The following is a 22,323-nucleotide window of genomic DNA, read 5'->3' as shown; positions in this document are numbered from 1 at the left end:
AACAAGCCTGGTGCCTTCTTTTTAAACTAGCGTCTCACCTGCTTCACCAATCTGGGCCCCGCAACAAGGGAGACGCTCTCTCTCTCTCTGCAGCTGACCTTTGTGCCTGCCTCTGCTGTCAGTTGCCTTACCGATCCTTGGCTCCGGTCAGCTCCTCCGGACAGCGACTTGGAAATTCCCTACGACCAAGGCTCTCACGTTGGGGAACACCACGTCCCAAGTCCCGACTCCCGCTAACTTCTGCAGAGAGTCCTGCGCCTTCCGGTCACTCCCGCCCTACAAAACAAACTCTGCGGGAGCGACCACAACCACTACTTCTCCCGGGTGTTGGCCAAACACCCAGGCTGCCTTCAGCTGCCTGCGAGCGCTCACCCGCTTACTACTTTACCGACATGCGCTCTCCTCCTCACTGCTTCCTTATCTTTTCTTTTTCTCTCGTTCTTTTCCCTTCCTGTTCGTTTGTTGTTCTTTTTTTTTTCTCTTCCTAACCGACTTGCGCTTCTTTTATCTAGTGAGGGCCATAGCAGCTGCAGCACATTAGCCACGGGAACAATCACGGATGTGGGCAGTCCCTCACCTGTGCACTAGGTGAGAAACGCCCACACCGCAGGTCGCCCCCACGGCTTGCTATGGCCCAACGCCCGGTGGTGATTATTTATTTAAAAACTGGCCCTTACTGAGAGCGCTGTGGACCCGCTATACTACACTCAGTTGATTGAGCTGCACTGTGGGAAATCCTGAGACTTTGCAGGATCCTCTCAAGGTTGCTGGATATCTTGGCTGGCCTGTACACTGGTACTGTGAGTGCTATGCAGAGTGGAGGCAGAACCTCTACATTTTTCCAAGTTAATTCTGGGATTTGTCAGGGGTGTTTTCTTATAACTACTCTGTTCAATGCTTGCATGGACTGGGTTTTGGGCAAGATCGTGGGGTCCAGCGGCTGTGGGGCATCTATTAGTGAAGAAAAATTCACTAATCTTGACTTTGCTGACGATGCTATGCTCTTCGCAGTCAATGGAGGCTCTTATCGGGGCTCTTGAGAGTCTGAGTGTCTGGGCTTGTGAGTGTCCTGGATAAAAACTAAGATCCAGGCGTTTAATGACCTCTTGGGCACAATCATCAGCAGTGTTGTCTGTCTGCAGAGATAGTGTCAAACTTGGCAAAAGGTTTACTTATCTCTGCAGTGACATTAATGTCTCTGGTGACTCTTCCTATGTAGTCAGTAGTTGTATTGGGAGAGCATGGGGGGTCATGAGGTCACTGGAAAGTGGTGTTTGGCACTCCTGATATCTGTGCAAAAGGACAAAGGTCCAAGTCTTTAGATTCCTGGTGCTTCCTGTCTTGCTATATGGTTGTGAGACAAGGATGCTATCCAGTGACCTGAGATGAAGACTGGACTTTTCGGTACTGTGTCTCTTCGGAGAATCCTTGGGTACTGCTTGTTTGACTTTGCTCACGGAGTCTCAAATGAGGCACTTACCTGCATTGTAAGGGAACATCAGTTGTGGCACGATTCCTTGAGGGTGATCCAGCTTATAGAATCCTCATTGTTGATGACCCAAGTGGCTGTACCAGGCCAAGGAGACACCCATGTAACACCTGGCAGCGGCAGATAGATTGTTATTTCTGGAGGGTGGGACTGGGCCCTGCGTCTGCCTTGGGAGTTGCCATCCAGGATTCCAAGCTGTTTCGTCGTGTTGGTGGGTGCAGCAATACACTCTGCCAGTTCATGTATCCCAGCTTGACCTGACCTGAGGCATATTAGTCATCATGTGGTCTTTCTGGTTCTCAGATATAGACAGAACTTTATTTGTCCCCATGGGGAAATTTGGCTTTTCACAGAATCTCGTTAATTAAACATCCACATTAATAGGTAGATAAGTAAGTAAATAAATATACTCACACTGGAATGACATAAACGGAGATAAGAGGGCCTGCTGTTAATTCATGATTCAGGAAGTGTATATCTGAAAGTAGGAAACATTATGGGACCAGCTTGACACTAGAGTTTAGAATATGTTTATAAGATGTCTGTTGTGACCTTAATAAGCTGACTGACTCAGTAATGTGTTTTATTTGCTTTTGTTGAAATGTGTGTATTCCATTTAAATTTAATACACATGGCCTTTTTGTAACTGCAGTTAGTTCAGGTTCAGTAGATAAACAAAATATATATGAATAAAGAAAACCATGCTTTTAGGTAGACAGGTGCAAGTCAGAAGCAATTTAATATAAATCTGTCATATAGCAAAACAGTGCCAAAGATGAATATAGGAATACCTTTCAGAATAAAAGCACCAGTAACTACTATACCCTTTACTTCCAGACAGTTTAAATGAATTCTACCAAAAAATATGAAAAAGAATTTTGAATAGGATCAACAGAAGTATGGTTTTAGCTGCCCCTTCAGTAGCCTGATTTGATGAGTTTTGAATTTTGAGAGATACGCAGAAGTCAGGAAAGTGTTACAAATTAAGACTTTTTTATTTAGTTATTTTTAGTATTTTTTTTTTTTAATACCTTCATGTTTTTGCATTCAGTCTTGGTTTCCTAGACTGTAATTATAATATATATATTTTTTTATTACACAGATTTGTTCCTATAAGTAATTTTGGACTTTTTTCGCTACGATTTATCTTTCTCAGGTGCTGCCATTTTCTGGATCTTATTCATATGTGTGTCATCATCTGGTGTTGACATAGAACGTGACCTTGACCATGTTAAGGGGTTTAAAGATCAGCTCAAGCAGCTATGTTTTATCTGAGATTGAGAATTTCAAAACCCTTTTTGAATTTTACCCTTTCAAACTATTCTTTTTAAGTCCTTCTGGTTTTGACCTTTAGCTTTGAAGCTTTTTGACCATGATTTTTGATTCTCCTTTTATTAAGAGTGTTTGATCTTCTTTTTTTGGACTATGCATTTTCTCCTGTTCCTACTCAAAACATCTTGCTTGCGTAACACAGAGCTGCAATGAAAATTGTATCACATGCCTAGATTGTTCTGGGGCTAACATAAAGCCTACAGAGAGAAAATAAAATGTGCAATCTATAGGAGTTTGTATAGCAGATACTGTAGATCCTGTTTGTGGTAGTGCAATGATGATGGGAATGATTTCTTAGCACATTTAAGCCTCTTTTAAGATAAAATGTGCATCATTTGAATGATATAGTATACCTTAAGCACTTTTGCTGACAATGTGCATCCCTTTTGTGGGGAAAATTAAAATATCTATATATTTTGTGTTTCTAGGTTGACAGTTCACCTCAGTTTTTCTTTGATTTGAGTAAACAGCGAAAAAGACATTCAAAAGATGAAAAGCCTTGTCACCTTAACAAACCAAAGAGGCCTCGTAAGTATTGATAATTAAAAGAATTGTAATTTCTGTACTGGAACATTTCCTGCTTGTATTTCAGTGTATGTTTTTCCTTCATGTACTGTATATCTTAAACCCTGTATGAGATTAAGAATAATTATCTCACAATTTCTTACTTTTACATTTTTTCTAAATTTGCTTGTCAAGTATTTAACATTCTTGGTTTCTGGTAGCAGTATCTAACAGAGGTGGTTTATTTTTCTTAAAATATTTAATAAAGGCTTTCACCCGAATTCTGAATAATTTCTTTACAAATATTTAACCATACAAAGAAATAATATTTATATTGGTGATCCACAGTGAGGCTGAACTTTCAGTGTTAGTTACAAACGCCAAGTCTGGGACAACTTTCAATGGCACGCCTTTAGTAGTAAACCTGTTAAACAACATAGTCATTCCAAATACACTTTGCTGTGGCTTGTGAGAAGTGGAGCCTGCTGTTTGTGACACATAATCAGTTGCAGTCATTTTTCCAGATGATGCTACCTTCACGTGGTATGGTTTAGTTAACTATAATGTGTTGCTCAAATTTCTTATTATCTTGAGCATCGTGGTTCAAAATCATGAAAGAGCTGGAAGGATCCAAAAAGGTCAAAAGTCATTTTCTTAGAATGTGAATCTTCAAGGGTAAACACACAGGCGAAGAGGCTTGCTGAAAAAGCATTTCATGAAGGGAAAATGTCCTATTAGATTTCATTATTAAATTCATTCTGCCAATATCGATTTATTTTTGGTGAGATTTAAGCAAAAACGTGGGTAATTTTTGGGGCCAGGGAACATTAAAATTTTTTCAATTTAAATTATTACTATGTGTTCATTTTAAGAAAGTTCATCTTATAAAGACATTTGATCAAGATTTTTTCATGAACATGTTGATTTCACAAATTTAAGAAAGCCTGTATAGTGTTGCACTGATCATTTTTGACAGCCTAAACTAGTTGTGCCAGTTGGTATGTTAACAGTATAAACTAATACCAAGTTATTGGATTGAATTATTTTCTTTAATATGAAAAGAATTATGATAGATTTCCAATAAAAGAAATATAAAAATGAGATTAAATCCTGTTAACATACAGAGTGCAAAACTTTTTTGTTGTTGAATTATTAATTAAATACTATTAACATTTTTATTAAAATTTATTTAAACTAACGTAAATTGAGGGCTAAATTTCAGTGTTGGGGAAATTCCCAGCGAATAAGGGGATTTATTGATTTAGGCTATTTCACTATGTGTTTTTTTTTGATAGAATAATACATAATCCCTTAATTTGTCCCATGTACAGTTAGGTCCATAAATATTTGGACAGAGACAACTTTTTTTCTAATTTTGGTTCTTTACATTACCACAATGAATTTTAAATGAAACAACTCAGATGCAGTTGAAGTGCAGACTTTCAGCTTTAATTCAGTGGGGTGAACAAAAAGATTGCATAAAAATGTGAGGCAACTAAAGCATTTTTTTAACACAATCCCAATGTATATGCACTACATTTATTAATTGCAATTTCCAAAAATTAAAAATGCTTAATAGATACTAGCAAATATCATTACCCAGATGATGATTTATTAATGTCTTAGGGATCAATAAGCAAATAGATTATTTAGGATGCATTAAATGTTGAGTATCTAATTTACAAAAAACTCTTTAAAGCTGCTCTTGTAACAAGAATAATCTACATTGTCAGGTGTTTGACATTTGCTGTTGTGAGAGTTACTTTTGTATCCATCTGTGCATTAACACTTAACTAAAGCAGCATTTAATGAAAAAATCTCTATGCTTTCACCTTTAAACAGTTCTCAAAGTTGCAAAGGCAACTTGCATGCTAAATGTTGTCTGTAGTTTGGACACATCCATAATTAGCTCTATAATAGGACAGACACACTTAGTCTTATTTTTTAATCGGCATTCAGTATATTTGCAATTGTAAAATACATCTCAACCACTATTAAGAGAACTTGTTTAGGTGTGCCCTGCTCTCATATTTTACTTGTGCTAATGGACTTTAGTCTTTTGTCTTTGAAAACCTAACAAGCATAGTAAATTTAGTGTTTGCCCGTTCACTTTTAGCTAGTAAGTAAGCTGTATTTAGCGACTTGGATATCAAGGTGTTACTCTGAGACTGAGCTGTTGTTAATGCAATAGATGTCATATTATTACTGCCTTATGATGGCATTTAAAAGAAGCCTCATGAAGCAAGCTGCTTAGAAGACTAGTTGAAAGATTTTAAACATTTAAAATTTGTATTTTAAAGAAATATAGTATTTACAGCAACTCAGCAGCTCAGTTTTGCCACCATTGTAGACAAGTCGTATGCTGAGAAATATTTAAGTTTCAGTGTTTCATGGTTTGTTTTGTAATTCATCTCTGTCTTTCAGTTCTTTATTTATAATAACTCTTCAGCTTTGGTGAAGCCAATGTCACATTATTCAGCTTCGTGTTGTAGGCTATTTCAGACTTACTGCCTGCAGATCTGTTTATATGACAGAAAATTGCTGGGGATGTGACTGCATGCCAACTTTCCAGCACAATTGTGCTATTGTGGTATCTGCTTTTCTAACAGAAAAAAATTACCTAATTCCTGAACAGTAGTTCAGCTCCTATAAATTTTTAATCTGCACTGGATATAAATTCTTTCAATAAAGTAAAAAAACCTAAACATAAATCTTGGCTTGCTCATGTTACTGAAATAAACTCTTTATTAAACGCAATATGATACCAAGATGTTATATATGAATTTATTATGTGGCTTGTGGTCAACAAAAAATAAGCATTCTTGACACAGTCTGTTACTCTATGTGATCACATACATTCAAAATGGTCACATTGACATGGCATTATATTATCACTTTTACTTCATTTGTGATTTGCCAAAGACTTGGGTGTCAGAGTTGACTTCACAGATTTCTTGAATTACTCCACAGCCTTTAAACCCTTTTTTCCTTGTTCCGTTTCCCTAAAGCAATGTCCATCTCTTTTGTACAAACTGGGTCCACTTTTCCTTCGTATATTTTATAACATAACACAACACAACTAAGGGCATTAAATTATAACATCATAATGTTTAGTGTTGGAAGAATTAGAATTAGAAGAATTAGAGCATTCATGTAGCCACATGCACCTGCATTTATGCAATCAATGCAACTGCTGATATACAAAATAAGAAAATTTCTCCCATCGTTTAAGTGCAAAGTGTAGGCAAAGCTCTCTTGATTAAAAAGTATGAGCTCTGATCAGTAATGTGAAGCTAAGTGGGCAGATTCAAAACCTTCTATTCAATTTTGAATATTTGTAAAGTAAAAGTTTCTATGTGTGTCCTAAATTTAGTGCCGTATATGTAACAGGAATTGTTTCTTAGAACTGGTATCATGGTCACACTGCAGATGGTGAGGCAAGTTTCCAGCTCTTTGAGCCAAGAGCAAAGAACAGTTATCTGTTGCAGTGATCTATGACAGTCTACTAACTCTTAATGATAACTTCTTTTAACACTCAGCCCTTTAACTTTCTACTACTTGCACTTCAGGGCAGAGTGCTCATTTCTTGGCTGGGGAAAACCATGTACCGAGTATACCTACATGGCAATATTAACCAAAAACCAGTTTGGCCAACCAATTTATATTATATATGCAACCTTTTCTCTCGTAATGAACTCCTCTCTAAAATCGTATTGTTTATAAGGTTGCTTACTGGAATTTTAAACATTACTGGCTTATAGTTTTTTTTCTTAATAACCAAAGCAATTTGTTTCAGTTAGGAATCATATGCAGTATAAATACAAACTCATATCCATCATCTTACCGCAATGAATTTGAAGAATATCTTGTGAGGGTAAGAGCTGAGGAATCCTTCCTTTTCGGGAGATGTGAAGTTGAAGGAAAGCAAAGGGGTTCCATTTGAGATGTTTCCCTACATCTGGTTTGTCCTAGATTTTATCTATTCATCTCCACTTTAGTTTGCCTTTTAAGAGATAAGATTGATCTCAGAATGAAGTGCCACTTCACAAATTGTGTAGTAACTTTGATGAAATTGTGGCTAGATTCTCCCAACAATTCACATTGATCTGACCTTTTTTTAAGGTAGGGTTGAGGATGTCATTGAATTTCTTTTTCTGCTATAGTTCTGTTTCATCAGCTCAGATTCTGAAGAGACTGGAATCGGTCATTATAATATTGTGGCCCACCCAGAAGAGTGATGATACAAATGGTCTTTAGTTTGGTTTCCTACTTGAGGTGATGGCTCTTAAAAATCAAATGGCATAGTTTTCTGAAGGACGTGTTGGAACACCAACTGTAATTTTTTTTTTCTTCTTAATTTTTAACTTTTGGAAATTAAAATTTAAGAAATCGTTTTCATAGTTTCTAAAGTTGACTTGGGCTTACTTGTCTTGCCAGGAACATCTTGATACTCTATCTTGATTTTTTAAAACAGAAACGTTTTTTTATATTCTAGTAGTAGATGACAAAATGTAGGCATAAACTATATAATGTATGAAGCCTGAAGTCCAAATAGCAAAGAAACATTTTCACAAGAATAACACAATTGCGCTTTTATTCAAAAATATAACTGCAGAAACAAAAAGCCGCCTAAACATGCGACATTGACACCACTTTATTGTAACTGCCTCCGTGGTTCAATAGACTCAGCCCCCGCTTGGGAATCAAAAGGTCACGAGTTCGATCCTGCGCCCCTCCGTTTTGAGAAGTAAACTGCTCTTAGTCTTACTGTTTTAAAATAAAAGCATACATTTGATTTCAGTCTGTAACAGCCGGTGCAATTTATGATCCTTGTAAAGGCTAGCTTTTTTTTTTAATTCACTTTTCATTCTCTCAGTCGCGTTCAGAATCAATCCATACAACCCCATCTGACACGGCTGTTTTCACTAAAGACGCGCTATAGCTCTGCAGTGTACCACGATGCATACTAACGCACCCCCCCAAGGGTTCTTACACACAAACGCTGGCGAAGCTGCTTTCTTTGTATCTCACCGTCACTTGCTTTTCTTTTTATTCAGTTTTATTGAGTGTTCCTGCCAGTCCCCGCATGTTGCTGTATGCTGTTTCTTTTGTACTCCAGGACATGCAGAGGAAAGAATGGTAAAGACCAGTAACTTCGGCGCTATATGCAATCATCAGACACTCCCCATCTGCCCGTGTCGTTCAAACACAGGAACATATATTGGTGTAAAAGTATAACAAAAGTGCACTTTTATTCAAGTGCACTTTTTCCATCGCCTTTTCCTGTAAGAAGCAATGTACACACTTCTCTCTATGCTGTGGTTTCTATTACACACCTGAAAGAAAGAGACAATACATGTGAAAATATCCAGCATACAGCAACATGCGGGACTGGCAGGAACACTCAATAAAACTGAATAAAAAGAAAATCAAGTGGCGGTGAGATACGAAGAAGGCAGCTTCGCCAGCGTCTGTGTGTCAGAACCGGGTGGGGGGGGGCGTTAGTATGCATCGTGGTACAACGCAGAGCTATAGCGCGTCTGTATTCTGTTTCTTTTGTACTCCAGGGCACGCGAGGAGAGAATAGTAAAGAGCAGTAAGTTCGGCGCTATATGCAATCATCAGACACTCCCATCTGCCCGTTGTTTTGTTATACTTTTCAATACTTTTTATACTGCTCAAACGGGCATGCTCAAAAATACACGTAATGCCACGAAAAGTGCACGCAGACACTTCATTTCGCAAACAAAACAAGTGCACTTTTATTCAAAACTATCTGTATAACCGAAGAAAAAGAAAGCAAGTTACAGTAGGCGATTGATACGACAGCTTGCATGGTGCAATGCTAAGAAGTGCAGATTTTCATTCCGTGCTATATAAAATCATCACATTCAAATATTAACAGTTCCCACACACCCAAGGACCGTCCTTCCTACATTTACTTGTTGCCGTGTACACACCTCTCTGTGCTATGGTTTCTATTACACTGAATGAGCACCTGACACTGTACTTTCTTCCCTGGGGGAAGGTCCCGCATCAGAGAATTTCCAGTTCCTGCATAAATTCACACCCGATCTGACGCTGTTCGTTTTCAAATAATATTGCATTAGTGCGATTATATTTTCACATATATTGTCTCTTTCTTTCAGGTGTGTAATAGAAACCACAGCATAGAGAGAAGTGTGTACATTGCTTCTTACAGGAAAAGGCGATGGAAAAAGTGCACTTGAATAAAAGTGCACTTTTGTTATACTTTTACACCAATATATGTTCCTGTGTTTGAACGACACGGGCAGATGGGAGTGTCTGATGATTGCATATAGCGCCGAAGTTACTGGTCTTTACCATTCTTTCCTCTGCATGTCCTGGAGTACAAAAGAAACAGCATACAGCAACATGCGGGGACTGGCAGGAACACTCAATAAAACTGAATAAAAAGAAAAGCAAGTGACGGTGAGATACGAAGAAAGCAGCTTCGCCAGCGTTTGTGTGTCAGAACCGGGGGGTGCGTTAGTATGCATTGTGGTACACTGCAGAGCTATAGCGCGTCTTTAGTGAAAACAGCCGTGTCAGATGGGGTTGTATGGATTGATTCTGAACGCGACTGAGAGAATGAAAAGTGAATTAAAAAAAAAAGCTAGCCTTTACAAGGATCATAAATTGCACCGGCTGTTACAGACTGAAATCAAATGTATGCTTTTTTTTTTAAAACAGTAAGACTAAGAGCAGTTTACTTCTCAAAACGGAGGGGCGCAGGATCGAACTCATGACCTTTTGATTCCCAAGCAGGGGCTGAGTCTATTGAACCACGGAGGCAGTTACAATAAAGTGGTGTCAATGTCGCATGTTTAGGTGGCTTTTTGTTTCTGCAGTTATATTTTTGAATAAAAGCGTAATTGTGTTATTCTTGTGAAAATGTTTCTTTGCTATTTGGACTTCAGGCTTCATACATTATATAGTTTATGCCTACATTTTGTCATCTACTACTAGAATATAAAAAAACGGTTCTGTTTTAACAATGTGTTGACTCAGATTACTGTAGAAATGGAACAGACATGAAATGCGTGTGTTCCAAACAACGATCTATTATTTCCACTCTAAAACTCCACTTCACTCCCAGATACTCAATCAAGGCATGAGCTGAGAGAAGTTCGTGCACGTTCTAAATTGGTGGGGGGATGGAATAGCTGGCTGCTCCAAGCTTCTCTTTATCAGCACATTTAGAAGACAAAGGACGCTGGCGGAGAGGTGTGAAGGGATTTAAGAAGCAGTTTAAGGTGGGACGGAATTACGAGTTTTTTCGTAGGCTCTGGTAATTCTAGTGTTAATTTTGATCTGTGTGTTTATGTGTGTAAGTGTTGTAATGTTTGGTACTTCACTGTATGTGTGTTATGAACGTGTGCATGTTAAAAATGGTATACAAGAATAATATGAATCGAAGTATTAAAGTATACTAATAATTATTGAGGTCTTATGCATATCAAAATAAACACTTGTTCTACGTTTTAAAATGTTAATACATTGTAAAATTAGGAATATCTTTAATATTAGCACAATGACTCCGGTATTAGCTCTGCTACTTCGAAATTTCAGGAGACTGGGTTTATATCTAGGTATGGTTACTGTTTGAATGGAGTTCATAGGTTTTTCCCATGTCTTCATGATACTTTATCCAGTTACATATATTATGTTAATTGGTGACCTTTAAATTGTTTGTGAATGTGTGTTGACTGGCAATCTGTTGAGGATTGGTTTCTGCTTTGCACCATCTGCTATAAGGATAAGCTCCAGCTCCATGTTGCACAGAAGATGCAAAAATGCATAGATAGATATTGTCTCCAGGACGTATAATTCTGTAATATTTTAGTACATACACCCCATGGAAAGGGTTGACTTTTTCAATATATTTAAACAGGCAAAAATTAGATCACATGCAAACAATGCATACAAGTAACGTTGATATACTTACACCATGTCAATTTCATATGTTGTTTGTTTATCAATTGTCATAACCTACATTAACAAAAATGCAGGTTTGTCATGTAAAAAAAAGTAAGTACACCCCTACTTTTATCACCACTTTTCCATATCCATAAAAATAGAATTAGGTGTTCCACATTAGGTGCTAGTGATTAGAACATACTTATGTAGTATGCAAGTGGAACACAAACTGGTTGTAGAGTTTTTTTTTTAACTACTGAAATCAAAAGGTTAATTTTATTGTCAGTAAAATTTTTTTTTTTTTTTTTTTCTTTTTTCTTAGCTCAGCCGATGGGTCCCTGCTGGTTTTGCCTAGCAAGTCCAGAAGTTGAAAAGCACTTAGTAGTCAGTATAGGAACACACGTAAGTAGGCCAGCAAATGTTGCATAGATGTTTATAATTTTGTAAGTAAACTTTCTTTAGTAGTACCACAAAGGTGCTAACATTCCCTGCTTTTACTGGCACAGTTAGGGGACAAAACTATCCTTGTGCTTCATTTTCATCTGGAATTCTTTTTCATTGGAATTTTGTTAGTATCGTGCTGTTCCAAAATTTGTGAACCCAATTATAACTGTATAATTATTTTGCTATAATAATGTTTTATCAAACGTAGTCCTCACTTTTCTGAAAGAATTTGTCTATGTCCATGGAGTAAACAAGGATTTGCAGTTGTGAATGGGAAACAGTTTTATAGCACAAACAGGTAGACATAAACAATAATCCAATCAAACCACCAATCACAAGGACAAAGTTTGAGATGCCCTTTGCTAGGGTCCAAGAACATTAAGAAAACCCTGTCAGTTTGGTTTTATGCATACAGTTTAGAACTTTGTCATGGTTTAAACAAAATTCTGACAGTCAACAGCAGTCATTAGAGAGTTATAAATGTGTAGCTTAAAAATTCATCAACCTGTTATAACTATGTAGTATCACCATGCCCTTTGCAATACAAAACAACTTTAAATTCATTTATGTTGCTAAACAATTTACAACAAAGTTTTATTTTGATCGTATTTGATTTGAGTAAACATATTGATTTGTAACAAGGTCATGCCTTGATAGTTTTGGCAAATGCAATCAGTTACTTCCTGTTAAAGTCGGCACTCAGATTCCAGAATGCTTTGACTGTAGCAGAGGAGGACTGAATCTGTGATGAGTTCAGGACATGTAGTGTTCACTCTGGAGTGTCGGTCAGGACACTGGTAAATGATGCAGAGATTTCCACACAACAGCCCAGAATTACATTATGACTGATTTATTTGAGGATATACCTGTATTTGAACAGGTATATGTGTGGTCTAAAATTTAAACATAAAACTGTTACATAAAACTTATTAGTAAACTACACAGAAGTCCACTACATGTCATTATTACTCAAATTAGGTAATGGCTTATCAGTATGAAGTCCATATCAATAAAATTTTATCAATAAACAGTATCGGCAAACTTTTTAAGTACATTGATATAACAATATAAACCATTATTGAAAGAATATTGCTGCTTGAAAATAACACTAAGGCACATTCCCAACACACAAATACTAAGCAGTACACTTTAACACTAGAATTACCAAAGCCTACAAAAAAAAAACTTCCTTAGACCTTTGTTAGCAACTAACTTCTGCCTCCCAGGAACACCCCACAAGACCTCCCATTTTGGAGATGCTCTTACCCAGGTTTCTAGCCATCACAATTTGACTCTTGTCAGATTTGCTCAGATCTTTGCACTTGTACAGTATGTTTTTTTTTTCTGCTTCCAACACATCCCCTTCAAGAACTGACTGTTCACTTGCTACATAATATACCAAAACCCTAGCAACCCCCCCCCCATCACCCCCCATGCAGAATACGGTTTCTTTCAGCAACTTTGATTACATATGAGTAAAAAATGTGTTTTCTCTGACAAATTTCTTCAGTTCTTTTCAAAGGTTTCTCCAACAACTACAATGTTACTAAAATTGATGAAAAAATACATTTTAATTATAATAATTGTTTCTTTTTATTTAAATACAAGATATAAGGATCAATAATTTAGAAATCTATTAAAGGAAGAAGTAGAGAAAGGCAAATTTATTTTACAATAAAATATGCAGAGGATTGTTAACATTTTCTTTCATATGATGTTTGCTATACAATAATCCCTCCTCGATCGCGGGGGTTGCGTTCCAGAACCCCCAGCGATAGGTGAAAATCTGCGAAGTAGAAACCATATGTTTCTATGGTTATTTTTATATATTTTAAGCCCTTATAAACTCTCCCACACTCTTTTTAAATATTCCCCGCACAGTTATACAGCATAAACCCTTTATATTCTCTTAGTTATTAGGTAAGATTCATTAAAATTATGTATGTATACACACTGTTTATATACTATTCACAAACATACGTATCGTATATCATTGAGTTTTATTTAATACGTAATACAGTTTTACACATATTGTTATTGATAAGGTAATATAAAATTAGTGAAAAATCTATAACATGTAAATGCTGTACATAAAACCAAAATGTTATTTTAAAGATACTGTAGAGCATCTCCGATATCACATATGTTACAGCCATTAAGATAGACAAGCCACTGGCAATAAATACCTCCAGTGCAAGAAACATTATATAAAATGTGTGTACAGTTACAATAAATGTACGTACATGTACTAAGTGCATAGAAAATGAGTTATGGGTACTCACCAACAATGACACGACGACTTGTCCTATAACAATGAGTTTAATTTTGCTGCACAACAAAGTAGAGCGTTACAGCTCTTCTAAAGGAGCCTCTTCAGGCGATTGTGTAGCCCCTCCGTTGTTCTTTTTCCGGCAGTCTTCAATCCAAATCCCTAAAGCAAATTCCATTCAGACAACCGCCTTATTACATCCACTTACAACTCGTTTTGCGCCCTGGTTAAAGGACACTGTGGCCGTAGATCTTATATTCTTTTTCTCCTTTTTAAATGAAAAGAATCGTGGACTCATTGATGCTGTAATGGCGTCCTGCAACGGTTTAGCCGTTCCCTTACTTCAACATATCCTAAACTTTTACCTTTTCGGCAATCGTTAGCATCTTCCGTTGGCGTCTGGTCACGGCCCCTGAAGCAGTAGGAGGAGCAGATCGTTTTGGAGCCATAACGAAGGGCTTGACTATGCACAAAGATAAACGCAATAATTAACTCTTTACACAGCGAAACACGTTGATGCAGAATGAGCGAGACGAGACTTCCTGGTTAACGCAGCAGAATTAAATTTAGCGCTCTGTCGCTGATCCGATCAGCACACAGGAACTTAACTGTGTGCTCTGATTGGGTAACTTCTCAGCCATGCGCCAATAGCGTCCCTTATATGAAATCAACTGGGCAAACCAACTGAGAAAGCATGTACCAGAAGTAAATTGTCCGCAGAAACCCACGAAGCAGCGAAAAATCTGCGTTATATATTTAGACTAGCAGAATACCCACACTTCGCAGCGGAGAAGTAGTGTGTTAAAGAAGGTATGAAAAAGAAAAGGAAAAATTTTAAAAATAAGGTAACATGATTGTTGTCATTGATATGAGTGTTGCTCTCATATCTGTGTGTGTATATATATATATATATATATATATATACATACACACACACTCACCTAAAGGATTGTTAGGAACACCTGTTCAATTTCTCATTAATGCAATTATCTAATCAACCAATCACATGGCAGTTGCTTCAATGCATTTAGGGGTGTGGTCCTGGTCAAGACAATCTCCTGAACTCCAAACTGAATGTCAGAATGGGAAAGAAAGGTGATTTAAGCAATTTTGAGCGTGGCATGGTTGTTGGTGCCAGATGGGCCGGTCTGAGTATTTCACAATCTGCTCCGTTACTGGGATTTTCACGCACAACCATTTCTAGGGTTTACAAAGAATGGTGTGAAAAGGGAAAAACATCCAGTATGCGGCAGTCCTGTGGGCGAAAATGCCTTGTTGATGCTAGAGGTCAGAAGAGAATGGGCCGACTGATTCAAGCTGATAGAAGAGCAACTTTGACTGAAATAACCACTCGTTACGACCGAGGTATACAGCAAAGCATTTGTGAAGCCACAACACGCACAACCTTGAGGCGGATGGGCTACAACAGCAGAAGACCCCACCGGGTACCACTCATCTCCACTACAAATAGGAAAAAGAGACTACAATTTGCACGAGCTCACCAAAATTGGACAGTTGAAGACTGGAAAAATGTTGCCTGGTCTGATGAGTCTCGATTTCTGTTGAGACATTCAAATGGTAGAGTCAGAATTTGGCGTAAACAGAATGAGAACATGGATCCATCATGCCTTGTTACCACTGTGCAGGCTGGTGGTGGTGGTGTAATGGTGTGAGGGATGTTTTCTTGGCACACTTTAGACCCCTTAGTGCCAATTGGGCATCGTTTAAATGCCACGGGCTACCTGAGCATTGTTTCTGACCATGTCCATCCCCATCCTCTGATGGCTACTTCCAGCAGGATAATGCACCATGTCACAAAGCTCGAATCATTTCAAATTGGTTTCTTGAACATGACAATGAGTTCACTGTACTAAAATGGCCCCTACAGTCACCAGATCTCAACCCAATAGAGCATCGTTGGGATGTGGTGGAACGGGAGCTTCGTGCCCTGGATGTGCATCCCACAAATCTCCATCAACTGCAAGATGCTATCCTATCAATATGGGCCAACATTTCTAAAGAATGCTTTCAGCACCTTGTTGAATCAATGCCATGTAGAATTAAGGCAGTTCTGAAGGCGAAAGGGGGTCAAACACCGTATTAGTATGGTGTTCCTAATAATCCTTTAGGTAAGTGTGTGTGTGTGTGTGTGTATATATATATATATATATATATATATATGTATATATATATATATATATATGTATATATATATATATATATATACTGCTCAAAAGAATTAAAGGAACACTTTTAATCAGAGTATAGCATAAAGTCAATGAAACTTATGGGATATTAATCTGGTCAGTTAAGTAGCAGAGGGGATTGTTAATCAGTTTCAGCTGCTGTGGTGTTAATGAAATTAACAACAGGTGCACTAGAGGGGCAACAATGAGATGACCCGAAAACAGGAATGGTTTAACAGGTGGAGGCCACTGACATTTTCCCTCCTCATCTTTTCTGACTGTTTCTTCACTAGTTTTGCATTTGGCTACAGTCAGTGTCACTACTGGTAGCATGAGGCGATACCTGAACCCTACAGAGGTTGCACAGATAGTCCAACTTCTCCAGGATGGCACATCAATATGTGTCATTCCCAGAAGGTTTGCTGTGTCTCCCTGCACAGTCTCAAGGGCATGGAGGAGATTCTAGGAGACAAGCAGTTACTCTATGAGAGCTGAAGAGTGCCATAGAAGGTCCATAACCCATCAGCAGGACCAGTATCTGCTCCTTTGGGCAAGGAGGAACAGGATGAGCACTGCTATAGCCCTACAAAATGACCTCCAGCAGGCCACTGGTGTGAATGTCTCTGACCAAACAACCAGAAAGACTTCATGAGGGTGACCCAAGGGCCCCATGTCCTCTAATGGGCCCTGAGCTCACTGCCCAGTAGCATGCAGCTCGATTGGCATTCACCATAGAATATCAGAATTGGCAGATGCACCACTGGTGCCCTGTGCTTTTTACAGATGAGAGCAGGTTCACTCTGAGCACGTGACAGAAGTGAAAGGGTCTGGAGAAGCCATGGAGAACATTATGCTGCCTGTAACATCATTCAGCATGAGCAGTTTGGTGGTGGGTTAATGATTGTCTGGGGAGGCATATCCATGGAGGGTCACACAGACCGCTACAGGCTTGACAAAGGCACCTTGGCTGCCATTAGGTATCAGGATGAAATCCTTGGACCCATTGTCAGACCCTATGCTGGTACAGTGGCTCCTGGTGCACGACAATTCCTGGCCTCATGTGGTGAGAGTATGCAGGCAGTTCCTGGAGGATGAAGGAATTGATACCATTGACTGGCCACCACACTTTCCTGACCTAAATCCAATAGAACACCTCTGGGACATTATGTTTTGGTCCATCCAATGCCACCAGGTTGCACCTCAGACTGTCCAGGAGCTCAGTGATGCCCTGGTCCAGATCTGGGAGGAGATCCCCCACAACACCATCTGTCATCTCATTAGAAGCATGCACCGATGTTGTCAGGCATGTATACAAGAACATATGGGCCATACAAAGTGCTGCGTGCAATTTTGAGTTGCTGCAATTAAATTTTGGCAAAATGGACTAGCCTGCCACATAATTTTTCACTCTGATTTTTGGGCGTCTTTGAATTCAGGGCTCTGTAGGTTGATCATTTTCATTTCCATCAAACGATATGGCATCCTTTCGTTCCTAACACATTACCCATTCTATATCAGTATAGATATCCAGGAGGATTTCTTTTTCCCATTGAGATCTGATGTGTTTTCAAAGTGTTCCTTTAATTTTTTTGAACAGTTTATTTATATATATATATATATATATATATATATATATATATATATATATATATATATATATATATATATATATATATATATATATATATATATATATATACATATATATATATATATATATACACATACATATATATATATACACATACATACACATATATTTATATATATATATATATATATATATATATATATATATTTATATTGTCAGGGATGCCAGGGGCCATGACCCGGCCGGGACGCCTTGGAGGACCGGAACTGGGCGTGCGCCCATCTGTGATCACGTGGGGGCCACCTTTCTGGTTGCTTTGGGGGCCACGGGTGCAGGGCATGGAAGCCCCACCCTGTAGGGGCCCGTGGTCACCACCAGGAGGCGCCCCAATGCCTTGGGAACCCTGGACCCCAGTACTTCCGCCACACCAGGATGTGCTGGGGAAGAGAGAGAGACACCGGAGAGCTTCAGGAGAACAGCCGGCACTTCCGCCACACTGGGGCGTGTCAGCGGAAGATTGTCGGGGAGCACCTGTAGCTCATCCGGGTGCGGATAAAAGGGACCGCCTCCCTCCAGTCGACAGCAAGAGTCGGGTGGAAGTGGACGGAGCTCGGAGGCTCAGTGGAGGCGGTCTGAGGACTGTGCAAGGCATTGTAGTGCGGCCAGGACTGTAAGGGGTGATTGGTGCTGCAGCACTGGGTTTGTGCACTTTTGTAAATATTGACTTTGTAAATAAACACGTGTGTAGCGAAACAACATGTCTGCCTGTCTGTGTCCGGGCTGTACCCCACAATATATATATACTAGCAGAATACCAGCCATGGCGAGAAGTAGTGTGTTAAAGAAGTTATGAAAAAGAAAAGCAAACATTTTGAAAATAACGTAACATGATTGTCAATGTAATTGTTTTGTCACTGTTGTGAGTGATGAGTGTTGTTGTCATATATATATATATATATATATATATATATATATATATATATATTTATTTACACACATAAACATATATATATACATATCTATACATATACACATATATACATACGTATATATCTACATATATACACATACATATACATACACACATACATACATACACACACATATATAAACATATATACATACATATCTACATATATACACACAGCTATTTCGTATCAGTGCAATACGCTGCTTGTTAAAACGGATAACTCCCACTCTTACGTGCAAGTCTGCGTGGATATTATGAACTATCGTATTTGTTCAAGTTCTATTTAAATTTTAAATGGAAGGAATTTTTATTTAGTCGACAGAAATATCTTTGGTAGGAATGGTAAAAACAGACAGGAATATTATTCCTGAATAAATCAACTCAAACCTTAAACAACTTATAATATTTTGCTCTCCATAAAAATATATCCTGTCTAAATTATACAAGTTAGAAATAAAGTAAACATTAAAAGAACAAACATTCAAATTTCTTTACTCTTATGTAATTTTATATAAAAAATAAACTTACATTTTAAATATCCCAAAAGATTTTGCTCTCCATAAAAATATATCCTGTCAAAATTATACAAATTCAAATATGAACATGCTGCATAACAAAACCTAGAAATATAAATAAAATGTGTTCCTTTCAGCAATAACAAATCAAATCATTCCGTTGTCTTTGCTCATATGTCATTTTAGAGCTGGACGCCTGGCATCTTTTTTTGGCAACCATTTCGTTTCTGTTTGGTGTGAGGTTCTGTGTTGTGGAGATTCTCAGGATGGATTGCAGGTGCTCATCAGTGAGGCGACTCCTGTGTGCTGTTTTGTTAGTCTTTATCACTGAGAAGAGCTTCTCACACAGATATGTGCTACCAAGCATGCACAAGGTTCGAGCCGCATGTAGACGGACTTTTTTTGTTCTTCAAAGTCACCAAAGCGTGCAAACTCAGTGGGCTCAGTTTATCAGCAAAGTGCGTATTTGGGAACACCGTAGTGACGACTTGGTTTAACATTACTTGGCAACAGGGAAAGTGGGGCAAGGTGTACTGGTGCATTTGTGTCTCCCATAAAAGCAGCTTCACTTGAAATCACTTTGTGATTGTGCACGGTAAAACGTCCGCTGAAGTGTCAGGTTCTTATTTAATTATTCTGCTTTCTGTATCTTCTGCATTGCATTGAGGTTACCCTGATGTTTTGTCTCATAGTGCCGTCTTAGATTAAATTCTGTAATTACAGCCACATTAGCTCCACAAATGAGACACATGGGTTCAGTAAACATATACTCAGCCTCCCATCGGTTTTTAAAGGCTCTATTTTCAGAATGAACTTTTCTCTCCAGCATCGTGTGAGCTAGCTTCGCAATAACTTGCAGCATCATAAGTTAGACTTGATTAACGCGGTAAGTGTTTGGTAAGGCAGCTGAAGCGCTGCATTATGGGATCTGTAGTTTATTGTGTTACCAGCGCTTCATATACCTGGGCCATTAATAACAATAATACAGTATATAAAATGATCTCGGGCCGGATATAATTACACGCCGGGCGGATGTGGCCCGGCCCTTGAGTTTGACAAATATGGACTAAATAGAACTTGAAAAGATATATTTTTTGAAATGTGATCGCGCAATTCAAATAGAGTTGACGCGCACTACAGCCTGCATCCTCCCCTCGCTCTTACTTTTTTACCGTTCATCTAATGAATACACTGAGTATGGCTTTACCAAAACAATCATTGATGGCGAATAAAGTATCCATTATTCGAGTATGTAGATCGGGATATATATATACATATATATATATACCCGCGTATCGCAGCGGAGAAGTAGTGTGTTAAAAAAGCTAGAAAAAGAAAAGGAAACATTTTAAAAATAACAGAACACGATTGTCAATGTAACCTTTTGTAAGTAGTGCCTGGAGGATTCAGTGTGGAGAAACTCTAGAGACAGCGTGTGTATTAACTTGTGGATTTTTCTGTGAGTATTTGGTTGCAGTGTGACGAAGTTGCTTCGAAAGACGGCGTTTGCCACGGAGCTCAGCTCAGAGCTAAATGAGGTAAATGGGAGGGGAGATGATGACGTGACTCCCCCACCCGCCTTAACTGTTAATCCCCCACAAACTCGGAATTTGCAATAGCACAGCCCTTCACCTGCAATTTTAACTTAGTTACAAAGTGATCAAAACTCTCGTTTATATCCTGCGTCCTCTCATTAAACTTGTATCCCGCATTATCCGTGGGAATGAGAAACGGCAGCGGCAGCCTGTCTATGAACTTAATTTAAAGGTTAGGTTTACACCTTGCTTTCTTTCCGAAGTAGCAGCACTCATGAATATGGTAGTATATGTCACTCGCTCGCTTCTTATTGTTTCGTGCCTTCTCAATTATATAATGTATGTTTTCTTCAGCGCTTTTTGGAGGTCTTCCTGGTTTTCTACGCACTGCGTTTACAGTCAGTTCACGTGATTATGTGGGAGGCGTGATGATGTCACACGAAACTCCGCCCCCCACGGCTTTCGAGCTCAACTCCATTACAGTAAATGGAGAAAAATACCTTCCAGTTATGACCATTATGCGTAGAGTTTCGAAATGAAACCTGCCCAACTTTTGTAAGTAAGCTGTAAGGAATGAGCCTGCTAAATTTCAGCCTTCTACCCACACGGGAACTTGGAGAATTAGTGATGACTCAGTCAGTCAGTCAGTGAGGGCTTCGCCTTTTATTAGTATAGATATGCTTACATATTAAATCCGCGATAGAGTGAAGCCGCGAAAGTTCAAGCGCAATATAGCGAGGGATTACTGTACAAAATGTGTTCATATGTATAATTAATCTGTTAAAATATATAACTTTATCTATTCTATACAGTCCTGCGGTGGGTTGGCACCCTGCTCAGGATTGGTTCCTGCCTTGTGCCCTGTGTTGGCTGGGATTGGCTCCAGCAGACCCCCGCGACCCTGTGTTCGGATTCAGCGGGTTGGAAAATGGATGGATGGATGGATAATCTATACAGTACAATCATTCTTAACCAGCCACCTCGGGACTGGAGCCATGGCCAGTTGCCATTTTGGCCGGTTAATCTGACGCATACCTATTTTCATATAGAAAAATATTTCTAAGGTATTTACTGTACCTCTTCGACGTTCCTGAAGGAACGATATACAGAAAGCTTCATCCATGATTTCACATACAAGTTTTTTTCTCATACAATGACTGGACAGTGTGGTGTAGCGGGTCCACAGCTCAAGTCAGAAATAATCACCACACTCGCTGCTTAGCAAGAGGACGTTGTATTGTGGCCGATCAGTTCAGCGATCACGGAGCTGGAGTGACCGGTATTGAAGAAGACTGGTCGTTGAAAGGCAGTGGTAGTCATGGAGACTGTGGGCTGGTTTAGCCCCAGTGTGAGTGCCCTGGCTGCTGGGAAAAGAACCCAAGTCTCGGTCTGGATGGAGCCCGACGTAGCCAGATATCGGAGGGCTACCGAACCAGTGTGGAAGGCAGCTGCACCTGCAGGTAGGGCGACTACCCTGTTGCGAAGCCCGATGGGTGAAGCAGGGGAGCCGACAGGTAAAAAGAAGAAGGCACCGTGCTTTGGATTTT

The 22,323-nt window shown here is 38.8% G+C and overlaps 1 protein-coding gene across 1 annotated transcript in view; it reads left to right on the top strand.

Annotated features, from left to right (window-relative positions):
• cwf19l1 (CWF19 like cell cycle control factor 1) overlaps positions 1-22,323 on the top strand; it is a 182,593-nt gene that overhangs the window by 91,494 nt on the left and 68,776 nt on the right. The window contains exons 9-10 of the mRNA XM_039769980.1: positions 3,250-3,349; positions 11,589-11,668. Coding sequence (XP_039625914.1) covers positions 3,250-3,349; positions 11,589-11,668 — 180 coding nt within the window. The remainder of the gene's footprint in view (positions 1-3,249; positions 3,350-11,588; positions 11,669-22,323) is intronic.

This window comes from Polypterus senegalus, chromosome 11 (assembly GCF_016835505.1).
Source record: "Polypterus senegalus isolate Bchr_013 chromosome 11, ASM1683550v1, whole genome shotgun sequence".
NCBI lineage: Eukaryota > Metazoa > Chordata > Cladistia > Polypteriformes > Polypteridae > Polypterus > Polypterus senegalus.
This window is presented reverse-complemented; position numbering and strand designations above follow the sequence as displayed.